This window comes from Neopelma chrysocephalum, unplaced genomic scaffold (assembly GCF_003984885.1).
Source record: "Neopelma chrysocephalum unplaced genomic scaffold, ASM398488v2 Primary Assembly neopelma1_24, whole genome shotgun sequence".
Lineage (NCBI taxonomy): Eukaryota > Metazoa > Chordata > Aves > Passeriformes > Pipridae > Neopelma > Neopelma chrysocephalum.
Window position 1 is genome coordinate 38,382,634 of NW_020897693.1, and position 22,850 is coordinate 38,405,483.

A 22,850-nucleotide genomic window follows, 5' to 3' on the forward strand; every position below is an offset into this window, starting at 1 on the left:
TTTCCTTTTTCCTTCCCTTCCCTCTCCTGCCCTCCCCTCCTCTCCCCTTCCCTCCCTTCCCCTCTCCCTTCCCCTTCCCTTTCAGTCCCTTTTCATTCCTTTTCTTCTTTCTCTTCCCCTTTCCCTTTCCCCTTCCCTTCCCCTTCCCCTTCCTTCCTCAAAATCTTTTTTTAAGAAGGTCATTTCACAAAATTTGATGAAGAATGTCCATAGTGACTTTTTTCCTTCTGTCAGCTGCATGAACTTAAGGCCTGAAGTAAAATTTTACATTACTGACAAAAATTGAGATTATTCAGTATGACTTAGACCAGCCTTCCACTTACAGAATTATTTCCATCTCCTTTTACCCTCTCTCTTGCAAGCTGCAGAAATCATTCTAATAATATAGCTGGGAGGAAAAAAAATATGAAAAGACACTTCCATTTTTATAATATATTTTAATGTTATCCCATTTCACATTCTCTTTAAAATAAGTGAGGTCATACTACAGATCAGCGGACCATCACTCCAGGCTGGCCATCTTGTATGATCACAGGTAATTTACAGAGAGTATATTTCTATACTCTCGGTTTACAGCCTTTTTACTACGCAAAGCAGTTTGCTAGCAAATAAATACACGCCTGACACATTCATAGTGTGGTAATGGCGGGGGGGGACTGTCAAATTGTTTGAAGTCGAAGTAATCAGACTATAACCAAGATTAACGGGGGGTGGGGGAGCGTTTGTAAGGAGTGTGCATCAGTTTAAATAGAGAGTGCTGGAAGGAGAGGATGGGGGAAGTTTCCCCCCCCCGGCCGGCCGCCGAGCATCCTACCGCTGTGCTCTGCTGCCACCTTGGCCGCGCCGTGGGACGTGCAGGCGGCCCCGCTCCGCGACCGCGGAGCTCCCGCTGCGCACCTGCGGCAGCGCTTCTTCTCTCAGCGCGGAACCACACTCGGCCAGGGCTAGTCGCGCTCCCCACTCGCGTCACACGCTCTTACAATCAGGACAAGGATACATGCGATGTCTAAATGGTCGGGGGGGGTTTTTGTTTGTTTTTTTGGTTTTTTTTGTTTGTTTGTTTTTTTTTTTGAGAGGGGCTGGGAGCTATTCTTCAAAGAAAATTTATTTGCCTGCTGTGCTTAAAATCGGAGCTTAGGAATGTGGCTGGGAGGAGAATAACTTTTTTTTCTGTCCTTTTTGCTTATTGTAGGATTCTTCTCCTCCCGTGTCCAGCTTTATCTTACATATTTGATGAAGAAAGCACTCAAATTCCCATTCATACGCACCTACTTGCCTCTGTGTCCTTCCTGCTATGTGACCACTGGGGTTCTGGAAGGAACTCGCGGCAGCCCAGCCCACGAATGGGCTCTCGGTGGCGTTCAGCTGCAGTTAGAGGTCGTGTCCCCTTTTTTTTTTTTGGGGGGGGGGGGGGGGGGGGCAGAGAAGGTGACAGACACATCATAAAGCACTGGAAATATATATAAATTAATATTAGAAAACCAATGGAGTTTACTAATTTTGTTTCCTTCTCTACATCTTTGTGTTACAAGTGCTACTTCATTGTCTTGACATCAGGCTCTGAGCAAGTGGTACTGACTTAAAAAAGCTTTAATGCACTTCATTTCATCTTTGAATTGCACATGCTTTTCTCTCATTTTTAAGGCTTTATTGCGCTTTGGAGGAAACATGTTCTGACATGCTGGAGTTTGGTGATGGTAAATATTTCCTTTGACTACAAAGTGCATGTATGAAAAAAACTTTTTTTTTTCTTTCTCTCATGGAAATACGGTTCTCACTCGCTCCTGTCTCCGTTGTAGTTAATAACCTGTAAAAGAGCTGAATCTGGAGGTCTGGGTGAAATAGCACTTTTGGAACTGTACTTTTTGTCACAAGACGTTGAGGAAAGTGCAGAAGCTCTGTATATGCACATATGAGAGGGATTCATGCCATGAATATGACAATTTGCATACTAGACTCGGTGACAAAGAGGGACCGCAGGCGAATCCCCAGCGATCTGCTTTGTGGAGAGGATGTTTCCAGCCCCTAATCACAGAGAAGTATCCAGCCCCCCATCTGCTTCCCAGGGCTGGCGGTTCTGATTTGTTTCAAGTGAAAATAACCAGGAATAGAAAATGGCACATAATAAAGAGTCCCAAGCCAAGCAGCCGTGTTATCCTGTTATTCTCTTTAAACCAGCACTCCCCCCCGTGCTGAGGGCTCGGTGCCCGGACGACAGAAAGGGCTGCAAAGGGTTAAGCCGCTGATTGCTTGCTAGGCAAAGTTTGAGGAAGAATATGTTTGAGGCTGAGTACGCTGCAGCCCGGCGTTTGAAATCTGTCACCCTCACTTACGAGCGCTGCATCTGTGGTTGTCACCGGTGAATAATGATCGCACGGCGATAAGATCGGTCTGCGGCGGTGCGCCGGGGCCGTCGGGGGAAGAAAAGAGGAAATTACGAGGCGTTTAGCCTCTTCAGCGGGGTGTTCTTCAGTGTCATCGGTGGGTGTCAGGGTCAAATGACCGGCTGGAAAGCAGCTTGGGAAGAAAATTTTCTTCCTCCTTTCTTTGAGAGAAACCTTCGGTGATGGTGATCAGTGACAGCTATGGAAAACAGAGACCTCGGTGGTGAACCTTAGAAACAGTACCATGCCGGAGCCCAGCTGTTCTGTCACTTTCTCCCCTTTCAACCTGCCGGACCCGGTGGGTTTTGGGTGACCTACCAAGGAGGACCCATCTCCACAGGAGCAGGTAATGCCCGATTAAGTAATTTTCTGGATTGACATGATCTTGAGTTGACGAAAAAATGACCTGTGTATCATCCACTGACTTGAGGGGTGGACTGGCTGAGGGTCCAGAGGCAGGGAGAGGAACAGGAATAATTCTGTTTAATCCCTCTGAGACTGTAGGGCAGGGAAACTTTCTGCAGCCTTGCAGAACTTTTTAACATTCCCACTTTCTTCCGTGACTGGGGACACAGAGAGCAGAAATACCTGCAATCGACAATGGTCTGCTCTGCCTTATATGTTGGTGACAGGTTTATAAATACCGGGAGCACGGAGAACGGAGGGATGGTGGACTGAGGATAAGAAAGTGGGGGTTTTTCACTAGAAAATGCACTGGTTGTCCATCAGCTTCAGGAAGGAAATATAAATCATGCTCAAATAAGTGCTCTGAAAAGTATGCAGAGGCTTAAAGAAAGAAAGAAAGACAGATAAAAAGAAAAAGAACAGATTTTTAAAAGTAAAAAAACCCCCTAGAACAGTCTTTGGAAAAGGGTACTCATTTGCCTTTGGACTCTACGGGGTTCCTGGTCCTTTCATCTCTCGGAACCTGCTGAGAGTTACAGGCAGACTCGACTACAGGGCAGCCCCTGCTCCAAGCCAGGGATGCAGGCTCTCCCCGCGGGTCTGAGCCGTGCCAAACCTGCTTCTTCCTGTCGGTTAAGACCCGCGGAGGGCCCCCGGCTGCCTCCCCTCCATCCCGGGGGCGCAGAACAGACCCCGGCCCCCAGGAGGGGAGCAGGCTCTTGTCCTCAACTCCTTTCCACTCGCTGAGTTTCCTGAGGAACGTCGGGCTACCTGCGCTCCTTCTTCCACGTCCACTGCCCCCCCCGCCCCCTTCCCGCCCCCCGCCATCACTCCGCGTAGGTGAGGACGCAACTCCTTTTCCGAGCGGGCAGGCAGCGCGGCGCGGCTCAGTTTGGCTCCGGGCTATCCATAGGCGGGGGCACTCCGAAGCCCCCTTTGGAGGGCAGGGGGAGGAAGCCAGGGCGGGTGCGGCGGGGCAGGAGCTGCGCCGGCCTGACCCTCGCCGGGGTTCCGCGGCTGGCTCCTCGGTACGGCTTTATTGAGCCTTTGAAGTCGTGAGTAGTTTAGCCCCCCCAAGCGAAGGGTGAAGGAGGCGCGTAGCTAATGGCGAGTGATTCAGCTTTTGAGGTATGGCTGAGCAAATACAAGCCACTGAGCAGCCAGGGGTGAGAGGGAAGCAAACCCCGAGGCATTTCGGTTGCCATTTCTATTTCCTCGACACATGGCATTGATCAGGTCCCTCTCGTTCATCCCTCCCCGGCCCGTCTCTTAAAGTAACTCGCAGCAAAAGCCGTATTGTGAATGTTTTTTACTAATGGAGGAGTTTGAGGCAAATTCTCTTCGCACATTCCACGTCCTATCTTGACGCTCAAGTATTCTATCGCTCAAATGGTCCTCGGTATTAAATAGTCTTGCCTTTACGTGGACTTGTCAGGACACGGCAGTAGCCTATTAGGGAGCTGGGCGGCGGGGGAAGGGTTACCCCGAAACAGGCGCAGACAGCCCGGGATGCACTAACACACACACACTCATACGGACACACAGTGAATGTGCGTTGGAGACATGGGCGGGGGGGAGGTGGAGGTGGTGGGTGAGTTGTTACCGCTTTAGGGCAAAAGGCGGTTTCTCCAGCGGTTTTAAAGTCTTTCTGACTGATGATGGAAATCAAACAGAATACTAGAAGAGGTCCGTCTCTTTCCTGAGGGTTGGAGATTCTTTTGTGTTACATTTGTTGCGCACTGCTACTACCTACCTAAAAGTTCGCAAGGGAGGGAGGAAGGAGAGGGAAAGAAGAGGGTGGGGGAGGCGGGCTTGTCGGCGGCTGCACATGAAATATCGCCATGTTGGTGGAGAGCACGGCTGTAATTACTGCCAGCGAGGGCATCTCCCGGGACCGCAGCTCGGGGAGTTTTTCAGCTCACTTCCCGGTTTCCCTTCCGATACACCCTGAGAGTCCCCGGAGCGGCGGTGCCAGGGCAGTTCCACCGCGAAGGGCGGCGATACCCGCACCGCCCTCTCCCGCAGCGCCGACCTGGCGCTGAGGCGGGGCGGGGGTCGGGGGTCTGCGCAGCCCACACACACCCTCGGGCAGAGCCTCCCGCTTGGTTGCCCTCACTGAAAGCAGAGGCGGAGGGCGAGTCCAAAGGGACGGAGCTCGCTAAACTGTCCTCAGCAAGCAAGGGGTTAAAAGCGGGCGGGGGGACAAGAGGGGGGGAATAAGGAAGAAAAAGAGAAAATCTAGCCTGACTTCGCCTCTTGGAAAGCTTTAGGTTGCAGTCCTGCCTTCCAAGCATTCTTTAAACTAGAAATGTGGGAGGGACTCCAGGAGAGAGAGAGAGATGGCTATCAACTGAATTCATTACTGTAAACATCTCCCTGGGGTGTCAGGCAGGGAGGAAAAAAAGGCACGACTTACATTAGCAGGGAATAGTGAGATCTGAGGCATCATTACTGCTAAGATCAGCCTGCAATCCCGGCTGGAGGCAGGCTCAGGACTTGGAGAGAGCCAGACACATACATACACACATACTCACATATATGTGCCCGATGCCTTCTCCGACTTCTGAGGGTCCTGGGTCGCCGTGCCTGCTCCTCATGTGATCCTTTCATCATTTCCAGAGGACAGAAAAAAAAAAAAAAAAGGAAAGAAAGAAACCCAAAGACCAAGCGTAGCCGCGGTCCCTTCTGGTTTATTTTTTTTACCGGAGAAGGCGGAACGGCAGGGGGAAGAGAGAGCGAGTCGAGGAGAGAAAGTGCGTTGGGGATGCCAGAGCCGTGGGCTGCGCGCCGGAGGAGGAGGTGGCGGATCAGGGGGGAGGACGATGCTGCCGCCTCGTAAGGGCGGAGGAAGGCGCGGGAGGCGCGGGGGTCGCTCGAAGCGGCGGCTGCCGGTGGGGCACGGGCCCACGGGGCCGGCCGGGAGCGGCACCGGGCGGAGGGCGGCGAAGGCCACCACCGAGGAGCGGCGGCGGCAAAGTTTTGGTGTGGGGGGCCAGAGGCGCAGAGGGGGATTACGATCGGTGCCGGCGAGGGATTCCCAGATGCCGCCAGGTACAGTTGGGGTTTCATTTCTCTCTCTTTTCCTTCCTGGTAATTCTAGCCCCGGGCGATTTTAAGCCGCGGTGCCCTTTGCCTTCTCCGAGATGGCAAAGTTGAGGAGCCAGGATCAGTTTGTGTCAGAAATATCGCCTCCGCCTCGTTAGAGCCCCATATCCGCGGCGCCGGGCACGCACACGCATGGATTTATGAATGGCCGGCGGCAAGTGCTAGGAGGGTCCCCGGGACATTTTACGCCAGCGTGTGGCTCAGGAGCGGGACGCGGAGCTGGCAGCTGCAGCCGGGTCCCGGGTGCCCGCGTTCCCGGTCGCATTTCAGTGGCGAGCGGGAGGGTGCCGAGCCTGGCCCCCACCCCGTGGGGAGGGCAGAGCCGAGCACTACCCCTGCGGCAGGGGGACCGGCAGGGCGCCTGTGTGAACACCACCAGCAGTACTATCTGGGAGGTGGTTCGGAGAAACGGGATCTTTAGAGGTGAGCGTTGCTTGGAAGAGGCGGTCGGCTCAGCTCTGCGTTGCCAAGTATTAAGGAACCTACGTGGAGAGTCGGGAGCTGCGCCCGGCGGGAGGATCCATCAGATCCCCAACAGCAGTCTTCGGAGCGGGGCTGGCGGTGAGTGGGTGGGGGCGAGGTTAAGAGAATCGGATCGGGACTTCGGAATACAAAGGAGCCACTCAGAGACCTGAGGAGTTAGACGGTGATCTGACAAAATAAGGACAAATACTGCGGGGATTGAAGGGGTGCGTGTGTGAGAGGGTGGGTGGGGATGGTGTATGAGCAAAAAATAGCAGGTCGCAAAAAGAAGTCAAGCAGCTGAAAAGACCTCTCTTGAACATGATATAATACCCCATAAAAGATAAATAAACAATCAGCAAAGTAGGAGAATAATACTCTCCACCTTCTTGTTGGAGTGGGAATCAGTCAACAGGAGCTTTTAATTAATTTTAATGGAGGAAATCTGTTTTAAGGCTTACAATAAGCTAATAAATCCAAGGCACAAATCCTTGTAAATTCCTGTACTGTGTATGGAAGGTACTGATTAGATTTCTTCATATGCTACTTTTTGCAATGCAGAGCTCAGCTAAATAGAAAGGGAGAGGTTCCTTGCATGAGGAGCAGGAAAAGATACTAAAGCAAGTCAGACCTCTCCCTCTCTCTCCCCCTTACTTCTGTCTCTCTCTCTTAAAGACACGATGTGTGTTAAAGAGAGGTTTATTTGCTGCATCTAACTTTACAGTGCTTGCAGGGAAATTAAACCACTTTAGAGGCTGAGATTGATCACTGCTTGGGTTTAAAAAACCAAAATAACCCTACAAAAACCCCCACAAATTTCCATGGACTTAATTCCTTGCTTCATTCATTGACACGGTCTTTCACCCAGAACAGTTTTATAAATTTGTATTTTTAGAGGAAACTAGTGAATTGGTTTCAGATATGTGTATTTTTGGGAGGAGAAAAATCCATCCTGGCATTTTTTCAAAACATCTAAAACATCTCTATCCACTTTTCTTTCCTTTCTTCCTTTAAAGAGTCAATATATGAAATCTTTGAGACATAAACTTTGCATAATTAAAAAGATATAACAGGTGTAATTTTAAAGGCACCATTTCTGCATGATAAAAGTGATGTTAAGTGTTAATCTTGTTTCTGAAAATGATGTGAGAAATTTCAAGAGGCCTGCTATTTAAATGGTCATTCTCTATACTGATACAGTAACAAGGCTGTTGAGTGCAGGCCTGGAGTACTGTAGGTGAAATAAGTCAGAGCACTGTGTAAATACGGCGTCTGTAAAACTACCTGTGACTAGAACAGTCATCAGTGTCTTTCAAAGTCCAAGGTTTTAGCAAGAAGTCGTGCTGGAATGCACGCAGCGTTCTTAAGAGTTGCTCCTCACATACGTATACACTCTATATTTTGTATAAGGTGATGTTGTCTGTGTTTGCTTTTGAGAAGTCTGGATCTAATCTGAGCCACTATTACAAGTCACATTTATATCCTGACCTGCTGGATAGTTTGATTTAGGATGTAGACATATCTCCTTTACGCAACCCTACACCCTCCCAGTTGGAATCTGCATTACATAGGGTATGCTTTCCTTCAAGAATCAAGAATGTGCTTGCATTTAACTCTTAAAATAGCAGTATCTAAAATGTAGGATGTCATTAGGGCTGACTTCCCAACCCTTCCCACAGCAAAGAAGGAGAGAAGACATAGTTTTACCAAGTGAAGAAAATAAGTACCACTATCAGGCTTTTCCTGTACTGCATTTCCACTTAAAGAACTAGAAAGAAGGCACACTTAAGATAATATTGTTTCCAGGAAGGTGAGGGCTTTATTTCTTAATCATTTCTGCTACCTCTTTAATCTCAAAACGAGTTCATTTTTGTGTAGGATACTTTAATGTAACTTTCAGCCTCTTAGCAGACAGATTCAAATCTAGTCTATTAGTGACCTCTATCTGTGAGAAGTGTATAGTCAATGTTTTTTTTTTTTTCCCTTTTTCTTCACCAGTGGATTGGAAACACAGATTATACATTGTTTTGGTGTTTTATACTTGCAAATCACCTAGTTTGTCAGATTATCAATCTCATAACCATTACAGACAATGTGATTTCCTAGTGTTTTAAACAGGAAAATAAGAAAAACAAACTCCAGTCCAGACATGAATTCAGAACTTTGAAAGAGCTTTGTACCTGTTCCAGCTATTCCAGTGATAATATGATAAATATTTGCAAGAATCAGAAAAATACGAAGTGGTACCTCTAGTAGTATTGAACATCAATACTAAAGGGATTGCATTTATGTGTCTCATGTTTTGATACTTACTCTAAAGCAGGCTGAACTTGTGTGACATTTTATTGCCCCTCAGTGCTTACATAATAACTGAAACTTGAGACAAACACTCAGACCAGATATACTATAAGTAGAGTTTATAGTAGCAGGGTGTTTCAAAAATGAAAAAAAAAAAAAATAAAAAAATCCAGCTGTGTCTACATTAGGAATGCATGTCAGAGATCAAGGAAAAAGGGGTCTTTATAAACAGATGGACTCTTTTAGGGGATTATTAAACCCAGCTTCCCAGTACTAATTTGTCTCTTGTTTATATCCACAGCTATAGTCCATGTTTTTGTTAGTGATTGTAAATGGCAGTTAAGGACTTGATCAGCAAAATCTTTGGGTAGATGAATACCACTGTTTGACATTTCCCAAATTGTAGTTGATTACCTCAGCACATGGTAATATGATGTCTTTAGGTGTTTCCTTCGCTCCCTCTTGGGCAGTCTTTTTAGGAGTCTTTCTGACAATGCTATTTATTTATTTCCTTAAGAAACCAAAAGATTTGGAACTTGCTCCAGAGGTATACAAATGTCTTCTTCTTTTCTTTTTGTAAACCAAATATTTATATCTTTTTTCTTATTAAAAAAACAGTAGAAAAGAATAATATATAGTTGTTATTTTTTGTAAAGGTCTAATTTAACATACACTGAAGATATAAGCTTTAGTTCCCCTACAGTTATGTGTAACCTACACTTTTCAAGCAATTGACTTCTTTTAAAGAAAAACAACCACAAAATGATCATCATTAAAATATATTTCTTGATAGGTATGTTTTATTCATTTATTTTAAACAAACCCAAACTGTAATCCATAGATGATAGGAAATAATTTTTTGAAACAAAAACTGTTCTCTGTTTAACAAATATATTCTAGTCACATCAAGCAATATGCCTCAGGAACAGTGGAATTTAATCTGATGTTTTCAGCCACTGGTGAAAGGTGTTGGGACCTTCTTATACTTTTTCTTCTTCTTTTTTTTTAATTGGTGATTTACCCAGTTCACAGATTTTTGTTTGGTTGGCTGTTTTTTTTCCATCTTTGATTCTTTCTTCTGACATGGCCCCTTGAACTGAACCAAAATTAAATACTAGCAACAACTTAAAACCAATCCATCATGCTCTATTCAGCATTCCGGAAAACTTAATGATGCAGAATGAGATCCATAAAGTATCCCTTCTAAAAAGAAATCTTATGTTATCTCTCAGCTCTACCTATAAACAATCTCCTGTATATTTTCCTTCAAGCTATAACTGCTTTATTTAGTATTTTTTATTTAAAAATAAACTGTTTTCTAGCCTAGTTTAATGCAAGGATGTATTTATAAAGACATATGGTGCAGAAAATTGTTGATCATTCAAAGGTACTGTCATTGAAACTGATTCTCAAATCCTTGCAGACAAAACTCAATAGGCTTTTGATGTACAGGATCAGATCATTGCTAGACTTGGTCCTGCGAAGTGATGAGTTTACTTTGGTCCCAGGTGAGAGGTGACTGCTTCCTACAGGTCCTGGTCAGTATTTTGTAGGATCTGCTCGTTACTAAGCAGAATATTAAAGGTCACAGATAATATTCTGGCCTTCAAGTGAACAGGCCACTTTCCTGACTCCTAAACATCAGCTAACTATTCACAGTATAAATTATCATTGTAATTTTCTGCAACAGTTGTGGACTTGAAAGCATTGCGAAGAAAAAGAATAATTTTGAAAGGTAGTTAAGGGCAATAATCTGTAGATTACTGTGATGGTCTGCAGTGTGGTTTTTCAAATCCCGGCCCAGGCAGAGATATGTCTTGAGCCACAGAATACAGTATTTACTTCCTTTTATCTTCATTTATTTATGAATATATCACAGTGAAAATGTTTGGATGAAGGGACAGAAGTCAAACTTCCTTACTTTGTCCAAGTTGTCATTGGTAATCTAATTATCTTAAAATATCTTATAGACATCAAACTAATTCTTTCCTGAAAACGTGCTAGATGAGTAAATTAATCTGAAACTCTTCCACAGTCTCTCTTCAGACAAAACTGTCAAGACTTTTTTAATGTTGGGAATCTTGAGGGAGAATTACAAGCAAAAGGTTTTGGGATTCCATGTCTAATTTATTAGCCATTCACTGTCATGTACTTCTGAGTTCAGGAAGATCTGGGTAGGCTAGACACTTCTCTTGTAGTAAATACTGTAAACTGTATGGAAGTACTACATGACCTATTAAGAGCAGGAAAGGTCAGAGCTCTGAATCAAAAGCTTCATCAGCACCTCCAGAGAACTGAAATCAGCATGCGGCAGCGTCACTTCCAGTTCCCACTGGCAGCTTTTGTCATTCCTCCATCAAAACCAATAGGGGAAATTAAATTAAAGAGTAGAGCTTTTCCTGACAGTACTTCCAGTCCTGCCCCACATAGCAACACTAGTAGCTCATACCTCACCAAGCTGTTCCATAAGGGTTAGGCAAGAGACATCATGTTAAAAAGGGGTTACCTTTGTGGGGAAGGGACACAACGTTGTCCTAGCACTGCTGGGAGACTTTGGTGATGCTCGTGCACAGTCTTCAATCTTCACGCAGGTTGCAGAGGATCAAACCATGGTCAAGCTGCAGGCATAGGATCATCAGCTGCAGACTTGTAGGTTCAGAGTAACAAACATTTGTTTCTCTTAAGATTTCCTGCATAAGAAGGTGACATTCACAATGTCATTGGAAACTAATGTAACAAAAAATAATAATTATTTTATATTAATATCATACTGATAGAACAAAAGATTTAATATGCATTTTTAAAAAGAAGTGCAGATTTTATACATATATAAATGCATATATACAGTTTGTGTATGTGTTACATATATAGGTGACTGTGACTTTGTTCGTAGTCACAAAGTGTATATAATTAATTTTAAATTAATTTTGTTGGTGAACTGCAAATCAAATTAAACAGTAGGAAAAACTTATGTTTTTCCTCCAGAGTTTTGGAAGTTTCTATACTGGGTAAAAAAGCTGAGGTGCTCCCAAGGTGTATTGCTCCCAAGAGGTATTGTTCCCAAGGTCAGCGGAAAGAGTCTGTAGCAAACTTACCTGTGCTTGTGAAATAGAACTTTATGGCTGTAATACTGCATTTTAAGTTAATGTATTTGATTCCAGACTCAATCATTCTTTCTTTCACTGGCAAGTTAATTTCACAGGCACTCTTCTCATGATTAGAGATTACTCATGTGAGTAATAATTTGAATACCCAAAAGTGATGTCACTGAGCTGTAATTGAAGATGATACAACCCCAAGAGTGTGTCTATGGTTATACTAGTGCATATACGCTTTCATTAGTAGTTTCTTCATGTGTGTATGAGAAAACAAGCTATGTAGGTACAAGTAGTTTAAATTACTAGAATTACATCTCTATTAGGATTATAGCAGTGTATGTGTTTGTCACAGGCGCAGCCTGCATAGGTATACTTCTGTGAAAACTATCTGTAGACTACGCATCAGGTGAGCATATCACTTAATGAATTTTGGTAAGTGAGGTGGTTTTAGTGAGCATGTTGCATGCCTGAAATGCTAATTGAAACCATATGAGGTGTCTCTAAATGAAGGATATTTGTTAGTAGTGCATTACAATTTAATTTGTGATCTAGGAAGTTTTTCCTAGGTGGTGCTTCTTGTGTCATAGAGATTTGCATCCAACTAAATGTACTCTGTTTAACAGTCTTGTTCATCTGGTTTCACAGGCCACCTCATTGGCTCATCTAGGTTTAACTTATCTTTAACCACTTATCTTTGGAGTTAGTTGCAAATGCTCCAAAACTAAACATTATTTCTTGAGCCGTATCAGTTGAAAACTTGCTGTCAAGTTTCATAATTTGTTACAGTTATGTAAAAACAAAAAAAAAATCACTTTGATACCTGAATTGGTGTTATCCTGGATCGGGTGAATCAATTTAATATATTATTGCTCTGTATGCATATTGTATCATGCGTACTGTAAGCCCCCACATTATTTATTGAAGAGAAATAGGAGGTAGAAAAGACATATAAGGCTAACCAACAGCTCACACTTATTTCTCTAGTACACTCATAAAATTTTCGTTCTTGATTTAAATGTTTTCAATATTTTGTCATTTTATCCTTTGAACTGCCCATAGAAAATTAATCTCCAACACAAAATAAACTAAACAAACAAAAACTGCCATTATTCAGCCAGATAAATTTCTCCTCTTTTAAAACAAATTTAGTAGTCTAACAACAAATTTCCTCACACTGCAGATGAGTATACAGTTAGGGACTGCTAAAATTTAACAGAACATGATCACATAGACACACAGAGTCATTCCCAACTACATTGCTAAATCCTGTGAATCAAATTCGTATATGCCCAACAGTGATTTTTGAAATAGCTCATTCTGGCCCTGTGCCATGCTGTTCAGTGAAGAGCTGCTTCTTGCAACAGTTTAACAGTAAATTGAAAATGCATTTTGTCAGTAGAAGTCTCTTCTTTTTTTTTTTTATTTGAGAAATTACTTTTACCATATGACAAAATTAGTTTTAAAACTTATTCTTTAGAAGTTGTGCAACAGAATAACAGTCTTTACTCAGGGAGAGATGTGTCTACCTCTATAGCTTTGAAAATATTGAGAAATGAATTGGGAAAGAAGCATAATGGATACCTCTCACTCTTTTAACAATGTACACTTTGAATGCCACAGACAGAGCCAAGTCCCTTTTAGTTGCCCACAGATGCCTAAGCATCTGTGGCAGAGCATCTGACGATAAGGTTACTCCAATTGCTTTATCTATGTTGTGCACTATGAAAATCTCTTTTTAAAAATCTCTTTTTTATTCATGTGGTATTATGTATTTATAATGATAAAAATGCACATTGATGTATACAGGGATACCCACAAACAAAATGTAAAAAAAAAAATAATTTTCAAGAGAATTAGAATGTCAGAAGGTCTTTTAGCAAAATCTATTTCCTTCTGAAGTTTAGTCAGCATTTTCCATTTTTTTATTATTTAACTAGGTAGTAGGGCAATCAGTGGCACTGCAGAACTTTGAAATAGAAATTATGTATGAGTTTTTCTAGTTTGTTTTCTACCCTAGTGCTTTTCTCCCACAGTTAATAGAGAACAGTTTTCACAAGTAGTACTCTGTTCAAGGCAGTTTTAAAAGTTTGTGCGATACACCAGAACCTTAGTTTTTAATTATTCCAGTAAAATGCAATGACTGAAAATTAAATAAAGATGAAAAAAATAGCCAACGAAACAAAACCAAACCAAAAGCAAAGTTGAAGGAAACCCAAGCCTACAGCTCAGGAACTATGGGAATCTCAATGCCAACAAGATGGTTGTTTTCTGACCCACAGTGGATAATCTTATCGGTATCTATTTATATTTAGTACAATATACAGGTTTCAACTAGATAGTCTATTATCACAGAAGTCAAACCCTCAGCTCTATCTTCAGATCAGCACAGTGGACCTTTATAAATCTGGAATAAATGAAATGTTAGAGGTGCTGCCAGCAGCTCTGGCAACAGAACTGTTGATCTGCCCAGATTTTCTTTCCTGCAAAAATGTCTTATCAGCAGATCCACACATCCTACATGGTATGACTGTGAATTTACAGATAAGAGGACAGAATGACTGAAAGTGTATGGATGGCATGAGCATAAATAGGTCATGAGTTACCAAGTGTGGAGCTTGATCCTGAGCACCAAGAGAGGCAATTATAAATTTCGGAACCCCTCAAAGGATAAGGAGCTCTCTATGTAAAACGGTTTTGCTTTAATTCTTCAGCCTTCATTTGTCCAAAGTTGAAAGTACATAAATCAGTCTGTACGAGGAGAGGTGACTCTGAAATTCATAACCACTCATCTCTGTGACATTGATGGAAACTCTATTGGATCAAATGCATAGGTATTCTAATTATAAACCTCTGATATTCAGAACTTCCTTTAGGCCATCAATATCTCATATGCAATCATATTTTACAAGCTGCTGAATGATTGTCTGGTTATGCATGTGCTGACCGAGAGAAGTCATCCTGCAGTCTAGCCAAACAGCTGCAGAAAGATGATCCTTTTTAAGCAATAAGAGAATAAACACCTTTAAATTTCAGATAACATCAGTGTCAGTTCACGGGTTGCTTAGGTCTTGTGAAGAAATATTTGGCAGTCTTGGGAAGGGGTGTTTAAATATAGCGTTGTAGATTGTTTTTGTTGATCGATAGTCATGTTTGTCAAAAGGCATTCTTTTTAACTCTTTCAGGGCTACACTAAAAGATCATCTCCTGCTTATTACAAGAAGAAATAACGCAAAGATCTGGAACCTTGCTATGAAACTTACACTCCCGTTGCCTTTTATTGACATACATTTATATTCTTCTTTCCTGTTTCTCTCTCTCTCACTGTCTCTTTATTTTTCAAATACATGCAGCAGCATAGGCCAATTCAGAATTTTTAGTTAGCTCTTCAGCTAAGAAGGATCTCTCTTTTAAGCTGGAGTTCATCCTCTTATGTCTGTCATGTCAGGTGCATTGAGGACACAAGTATCCTAAAGATACTATCAAAACTGAAATAATAATGCTCATGGAAGCTTTTATTTTCATTTAAATATTTCTCATATCATTTTTGAAGGTCAAGCATTGCAGTATTGTGCAAAGGGATGACAAAAGCAGGAAAGGGAAAGTGACTAGAAAATAACTGTGGGGAAACAGGATGAAAGTGAGTAATCGAAATTGTTCAGATTAAATGAAGTGCAGAGATAAACAACTCTCGGTGCAACAGAACAGGAAATTGGAGCTTCCTAATGATCACAGTTTTAACCTAAGCTGTTATTCATCTGAGAAGAAGACGGCTGACATGAGAGGGAGAGGTAGGACAATGCACCATCTAGGGGAGAAGCTGAGGCAAGAGGAAAGGATTTGTGACATTCCCCCAGTTGTTTCTCTGGTGTGCATGGCACATTGGAATTATCACAAAGAGCTAATGCTGTCTTAGAGTGTATTACTTCTAGAACAGAAGCCTTACGGGTTTTGTGAGTCTGGGTTGTTGCTCTTCAGCCTATTCCCTCAATATTAGTCCATGTTCTCATTTTTGTGACCTTAGTAACTGTGCATGTTGACCATGGGATGGATAAAACAATTAGTGAGAAACTAGTCTCAAATTTTCCTCTCAGAAGTAGATTTATACACAGAATGTCTGCTTTACATGGATATATCAAAGGAAAATAATTAATATTATTTGTTATTTAAAATATAATATAGGTCCTAGCAGCTTTTTTTTTTTTTAGACCTCTCATCTGAGAGAGATACAGAACCCTTATGTGACAAAAAAACGACTGAGTTAGAGGAACAATGGGGACAATGCTGTGGGAGCAAATGACACTGAAGTGGGTCTTTATTATTGTTGCTTATAAGAAAAATGCTGAAGGAAACGTTCATTGTGCACTGTAACATACAGAATTGTGATGTTTCTTTTGCGTCATCAGCGCATTCATGCTGTCCTGTTGATTAAATCACTGACTAGGTCTAACATTGATCAAACTCTATGTTATGGTCTGCAAGTATGCTTTTGCCTCTTGGAGCTGAAGGCAAGGCAGAATTCAGCACTGGATTCTGAAAAGAGAGAGGGAACAAGAAGTGGTACACACTGAGGACTAAACTGGCAATGGCTGCAGAAACTCCTTGCACATGTACATATGGGAGGGTTGGCATTTCTCTTCCCCCAGGCACACCAAATGCCCACAATCATCAGCAGCACCAAGTCTGATCACTTAATATAAAGGAAGGAGATAATTTATGGTGAAGGTTATACTAAAGATAGATGTCCTTGCTTTGTAAGTGAGGGTGTGCAATTTTTAAAAAAATATCAGCCTTCTCCATGAGTGTTCTGGTAGCAATAATACTTGGAACAATATGTAATTCTAGCTGTTTGCTTTCTTGTAATCTTTCAGAAAGTCTAGTAAAAAGAATCTGACTAGAATTCAGTTACTGTGAACTATAAAAGAGGAGAAAATGCTCAGTGTAAAAATGGCACTGTATGAGTTAACATGTTAGCCCTTAATTCTTTCAGATCAAGCTTCCTGTGAGTAATAAAACACAAGGCAGATGAATTTGGCTGGTCTCAGTCAAGCCTCTCATGGATAGTTGCCCACACGGGAATAACTACCGCATAGATTAGCTGTATGAATAGTTCCAGGACAGGTGTGGGACTGAACTGCATTGGCAGAACTGTTCCAGGGAACTTGTGTGCAATGCTTCACTCAGTGGTGTCTGTCTTTCTTTTTAATGACCACTAAAATTTAGCTAAACATGTTTTTGAAGTAATTGTTTTTAGGGAATTGGAGAAAACTCAAATTTTGTCACATTTGCAGTTATTTTATTAGACAATTCAGAAAAATGAAGTACAAGTGAAAATTAAAATACCTTGAATTATTTCTTGCTAGTCAGCATTTCATTTCTGAGAACAGGAACAATGTTATGGCTTCTGATCCATCTTTCCTAACAGTCTAAAAAAATTAACAAAAAAAGTGCAGTGTTTATAAAGCTTACGAGGGGACAGAAGGACACAGGGTTTGTCCTACTGAATGCAAAGTCTTTTTGTTACTATTTTAAATCCAGACATAGTTTTCCGTGATCTATGTGAAATGATATGTGGACTCAGGTAAACCTACCACTATTAACAGAGCCTTATTTTTCCAATCCTGGTCAGAAGTGAAAAGGTTTGTTAGGTAAGGAGGATGAACTGCTCTTTTACCTCCACATGCTCTTCTTCCTCTGTTTTTACAAAGCAGAAGTAAGCCTAAGTCACACTGTACAAGTCATTGTTAAAAGCACATTATCAGAAACAAACTCTGCACTGTTTTTCCTGACATAAAAATAATCAGAAGATAGGAAGAAGAGTTAATAACAGCATTCAGTCAAGGAATTCTGACTCATAAGCAGATTCGGAAGGCTGCTTGATATTAAATGTGTAGCACTTGCATAAATCAGGGCTTGACCAGTTTACAACAGCTGAATATCCACAACATAAAACAGAAAACTTCTCTGTTGAGCTCCTTGTTGAATCATGACTCTAGGCCAGCCTTCCTTTCTTTAGCAATAAGGGGAAAGGATTGCAGTCTGGGAGCCGACACTGCTGTTTGTGCCCTGGCTACCTCAGAATCAATAGAGGACCCTGCTCTTCAAATCTCTCACACAGAGTAAATATTTCTTTTCTTGATTTAACTGGTGATTTAAGGAAATGCTTGGTCATACCACTACCTAAAGTCAGGTTTACAGTACTGCTCTGGTTATTTGCCACGCAGTTTGGAGTTTCAGAGTCATATGTGAACACAGTTAAGTAATTTATTGAGACATTTGTTTATACTGCAGTTATGTTTCTTATATCTGTCTCATAGCAATTGCTATGCCCATTGTGACTGACATGTTTTCCATGACATTTTTCGTGCATTCCACCATTACTATATCTAATGAAGCTTGATTTTCACGTGCATGTGACCACTGTGGGCCTGTAATATGGCTCTAAAAATTTACCAGCCCAGCCCTCACCTCCTTCTTCTAGAGAACTACAAACGTAACGGTTTTATGAATGCAACTGTAGGCTTTTGGTGCTTGCATTAAATTTCAAACCTACCAGTTTTAATGAATTAAATAATTTCTCTTGCTGCAGGAACTCTTTACTGCGGGAGTAGGGAGAATAACGACAGAGGTCCTCTATTATTTTGCCATTTTTAAATTTCAGCTATGCTTATAGTTGTGCATAGTCTGATGATGGTATTGTCTAAGAAAGATAAGAACAGCATGAGAAAATTACTGTAATGTTACTGGAGATAATTTAGTACTGCTGCTTTGCAGGGGAATATTTACCTCCAGAATTTAAAGTGAGACTTCACACTCTTGACTCCAAGCAGAAATGGGCAGCAAAGTGTGTGGAGCTTTGCTAGCTGGTAACTGGTGATGTCTTTTAATTCAGGATTTAGCGGCCTTTTTTCCATTACAAATTTCTGTAGTACCCCAGAGACAGTTAATGTCTAAGAATAAATGTATCCGTTTTGATAGTAATTTCCTTTATAGAAACTAATATAGTGTTTTACAACTAGATATAAAACAATGTGAATAATAATGAGCCACATTCTGTTCTGTTCTGTGTGATCTTACTCTACTCATCACTGTAGTAGCCTACCACCAATATGTAAAACTTTAGTGAAAACTACCATGACAAAAGAATTCTGAAGTGTTTGATAATATCAAATGTCTTTATGTCATGCAGAGAATTATTAATACACAACATGAAACCTGGTCAATCAGAATTGCAAAGCTTTAAATTCCTTTCTGATCATGAAATTCAGGGCAGTGGTTTGTACACCTTGTTATTTACAAGTGCATTGATCATATTTATAGCTTCACTGACTTTATACATATGCACAATCTTGATAAGTAATTAGCAAAATGACGTCAATTGTCCTGCATATTCCAACTGCAAATGGCAGTGTTGCAAAAGTTACTCTGAAGGGATTGTTCTTCTAGAAATGTAATATACAGCATCTCTCACCCTTACTTTCTTTCTCTGTGTCTCTGTAACTACCATTGTAACCTCTAATACTTAAAAGTCTAGTTATGTTGAAACCTAGGTCTTCCCACCAAGATTAATGTGTTGCACTTTCATGGTCCTGTGATTCTATCTTATTTTAAGATCTTCTATCAGAGAGAGCTACTTTAGGAAGGAGTCTACAGGTTCACTAATAGATATCAGTACAAAGCTGTCATTTTAGACTGTGGGAAAATGAGATTAGAGCTGATCTGACAAGAAGCAAATCTCCCTTTCCTTTCTCCCAGGTAATTAGACAAGTTGAATTCATGAGCTCAGTGCATTGCCTGCTTTTCAGGCAATTTCCAGTAGGAAGATTCTCCTTAATATAAATAAGTACCTGTGCTCTATAATTGCTGACAGTCATATGGGGAAGCTGCATTCTTTCCCTTATATGAATTGCTATGCTGCAAATAAAATAATGTGAACCAGTATTTAAGTAGAGGAGATTATTTCTGATAATTTTTCACTGTTTAAGTCTTCTCATGGTGTATCACGACTGATAAAGGAAAAGGAATTATAAAACCTGAAACAGAAAGAACTAATGTGTGACTCATCACACTTTGACCACAGATTTTTCTCCAATATAAATATAGGTTTATTCTTCTAAATTCTGGAATTATTTTACATCTGTATAACTGAAAATGAAGAGACTTACTCCTTGTTTCAAATCCATAGATTAAAGTATAAAGAAAATGAGCATCCTTGCATCAGACCAATTGACAGTGTCACTGCAATTAAGACTGTAAATAATGAGAAGCACAGTGCATGTGCAGACCTTTGTGAAATGCCTGAAGTAGAGAGTGCTGATGGTTTATGAATCAGTGCTGAGACACCAGTAAATTAACAAATCAAATGGGTAACTACAGTGATCTGCCAATTTGTGCATGCTACCTATATCCATATTAGTTTAAAAAGCAATTGCAAAAGTCCACAACATTTTTGAAAACAGAATCAAAAGTAGTATATGTAGTCCAAAGGACATGTCCAAAAATCCATTTTTTAAAGTGTGTTAGATTTTCATTAAAAACACTGAGTAATAGGGAAATGAAAAATAATCCTCTACTTTTTAATATAAACTGTAAAAAAATTGCATTCCATAAACTGCAAAATTATCAAACTGTTTGAGCAAAGCTTCTTGATTTATTTTGATGATTAGCATGCCATCCTTTAGAGAAACTCATACGTGTGCTTAGTGTGTGGCCATTTTGCTACTTGAATATGTGGGGCCCAGGAGAACAATAAAAATAAATCCAGCAAAACAATTGTCTGCTTCCAGCCCAAGTACAAACGTTAAAAATGCTACTATAATCAGATAATTCCTAAGGAAGCTGCAACTTCAAAAATATCTGATTTTTCCATATACAAACTGAATTTGGACTAAGGACAGGAAGGTCATTGTAAGACTGTCCATAAAGTACAGTGAAAATCTAAAGAATACTGTAGCAAACAGACTATGCCTGTTGCAACTTTTGTATATATCAATTTTTACAGAGATCTTCAGACAGCCATGACTGACTTCTAAGGGCCTTGGTCTCCATTGTAGCAATGTAAGTCAGGAATATTTTCTGGTGAGTATCTCTGTGCATATTGCTCCTGAAGACAGTTGACTTCACATTACTTGATTAACAATTACTTAACTACATTACTCACTCAGCAATATCTAAGATTGTGGGTTTTTTCCCCCAAAGCTTAAAAATCATGCAGCTGTACTGCTGTAATCATGGCTAGGCTTCGCGAACGAAGATTTGGGAAGGGCTCTACCCACTTTTCTTGCAATGTACTGCTGTCCTTTCATGCTAAAACAATAAAAGTTTTTTTGATTTCTTCCCTACCTTCCCACTGTCTCCCAAAAGTGACCAAGATGTTTTTCCTGTGAAATGCAGGCCTCTGTTTTTTGCTACATATGACATTGGCTTCTTCTGTTTCTAGCTTAATGAAAAATAAATTTGTGAAGCAGTCCCCTTTCCACAGCTGAGGTCAAGTTCTTCAGAATTCTGTATACTTTCAATCCTAGTCAAAGTCAATAGGTTTTGAACATGATAACCATTTTGCAGGGTCTCTGCACATATTTAAACACATAAGAATTTCTTGCAACTATCTCCATTGGAAGGTTCAAGAAGCACAACCAGTTACATTTCCATGTTTTTGTGTGAGTAGGATTTAATTTCAAAACCTAGTATGACCTAAAATATAAATCTGAGACAGTTTGAAGTAAAACCCCTTTCTGAAGCTCAAGTGTTCTCATGATGACTTTTTAAATTTTTTTTTTTTAAATATTTAAATTGTAGCCATATTGCCTGCAAAGTCCACAAAACAAAAGCAATAAGTAATGAAAGTGATAAGAATAGGCAGCAGGTTGTCTGGCATGCAATGAGAATTAAAGCAAAGACCAATCTCCCTTGGTAAATGTTGATATGAATTATTAAATGAAACAGTAGTAACATACAGTCTGACAAAACCAGTTTCCTTCAAGAGACTTGGGAGGAATTAAGATTTATTTCAAAGGAAAGCTTTTATGCATGTCTCCGACATCTTGGTTTCCTTGAATTGCACAGTTTGTTTCTGTGGTAAAACTTCCTAAGCTAATTTCCCAAACAAAGAATGTTGGAATAATTTTTGCGGTTTCTGAATTTTCTTTCCCAAGTGTTTCCTGAAGTGAAAATGCTGCAATATTGTAGTGGGTGAGATTCAGTGGGCTTAAAGAATGGCATCCAGTTATTGATTTGATAATTAGCATATCTGATGATGCTAGAATATATACTCTGTGATTTGAACATGCAGGTCTGCTCCTCAGTTGGTCTTCATTGTCTTATCATTAGATTAGTTATGCTGGTTCAGGACTTGAATCAAGGAGTGAACAGTCTACTAGATGATCTGATCTGATTAGCTTTCCAGGGTAACAAAAAATTGAAGTGAATGTAAGATATCAGTGATAAATCCATTCCTCTTAAATTTAACTCAGTCATAAGTTTTCCTTCCCATATGATGTTCAGAATTAGCTGAAAATTTTAGAAATATTTAAATAAATTTCAAATTAAATAAATGTCAAAAAAACATTTTGATTTGGTGGAAAAGGATATCTAAAGTGATGCAGAATTACTTATTTGGTGTCCTAAGTACTATTTCAAGCTGCATAAACCTCTGAAATTTAATAGCAGTCCATTGTTACAGGTAATTGATTAGTTTGAATGTAGTCCATTTTTAGGTACTTCTGTGACTTAATAGCACCAAAATAGCTAAGAATCTGTATTTTAATATAAGTGACTAAAGTTCCTGAAGTCAAAGACTTAGGTGATGGTTTGGCCTTCAGCAAAATCAATAGAAGTAGTTCTCACTAACATCAAAGGAATGGGGTAACTTCTTATGACTACCCTTTCCATATCCCTTATGGCTAATTAAGACTTCATTCAAGCACATCATTGAGTAGTTGCTGAAACTTTTAATATGCTTGTGAGGTCTGTATGCTTCCTCTCTCATGTGAAGGACTATCCATCCAACAAATGGCCACATATAAACACTTTATTTGTGATTTGATTGTTAGTTTTAACTCTACTGTAAAGTCCTACAAGCCACCTGGAACGGGATGTATTC

General features: G+C 40.7%; 2 protein-coding genes across 5 annotated transcripts in view; one reads left to right on the top strand and one right to left on the bottom strand.

The window, feature by feature from the left end:
- The first annotated feature begins 1,361 nt into the window (after positions 1-1,361).
- The window catches only part of FLRT2 (fibronectin leucine rich transmembrane protein 2), a 61,743-nt gene continuing 40,254 nt past the window's right edge, over positions 1,362-22,850 (top strand). The window contains exons 1-3 of one of the 4 annotated variants that reach the window (XM_027673030.1): positions 1,362-1,377; positions 1,645-1,697; positions 1,800-2,730. The gene's annotated coding sequence lies outside the window, so the exon portion shown is untranslated. Of the gene's footprint in view, positions 1,378-1,644; positions 1,698-1,799; positions 2,731-5,724; positions 5,841-6,259; positions 6,318-6,350; positions 6,456-22,850 lie in introns of those variants that run through there. The other 3 variants (XM_027673035.1, XM_027673043.1, XM_027673049.1) reach the window with 3 other exon arrangements.
- On the bottom strand, positions 2,725-6,252 carry LOC113962284. The gene is made up of 2 exons (XM_027673063.1): positions 5,324-6,252; positions 2,725-3,170 (listed from the first exon to the last, which is right to left on the bottom strand). Exons 1-2 carry the CDS (start codon positions 5,856-5,858, stop codon positions 3,019-3,021), a joined length of 687 nt encoding a protein of 228 aa, XP_027528864.1. The 5' UTR covers positions 5,859-6,252; the 3' UTR covers positions 2,725-3,018.

Coding starts and splice junctions, on each gene's coding strand:
- LOC113962284 (XM_027673063.1), bottom strand. CDS start 5,858: ATGAAACCCCAACTGTACCTGGCGGCATCTGGGAATCCCTCGCCGGCA. Junction 3,171..5,323: donor AAGGCATCGGGCACATATAT/GTGAGTATGTGT, acceptor TCTTTCTTTAAG/CCTCTGCATACTTTTCAGAG.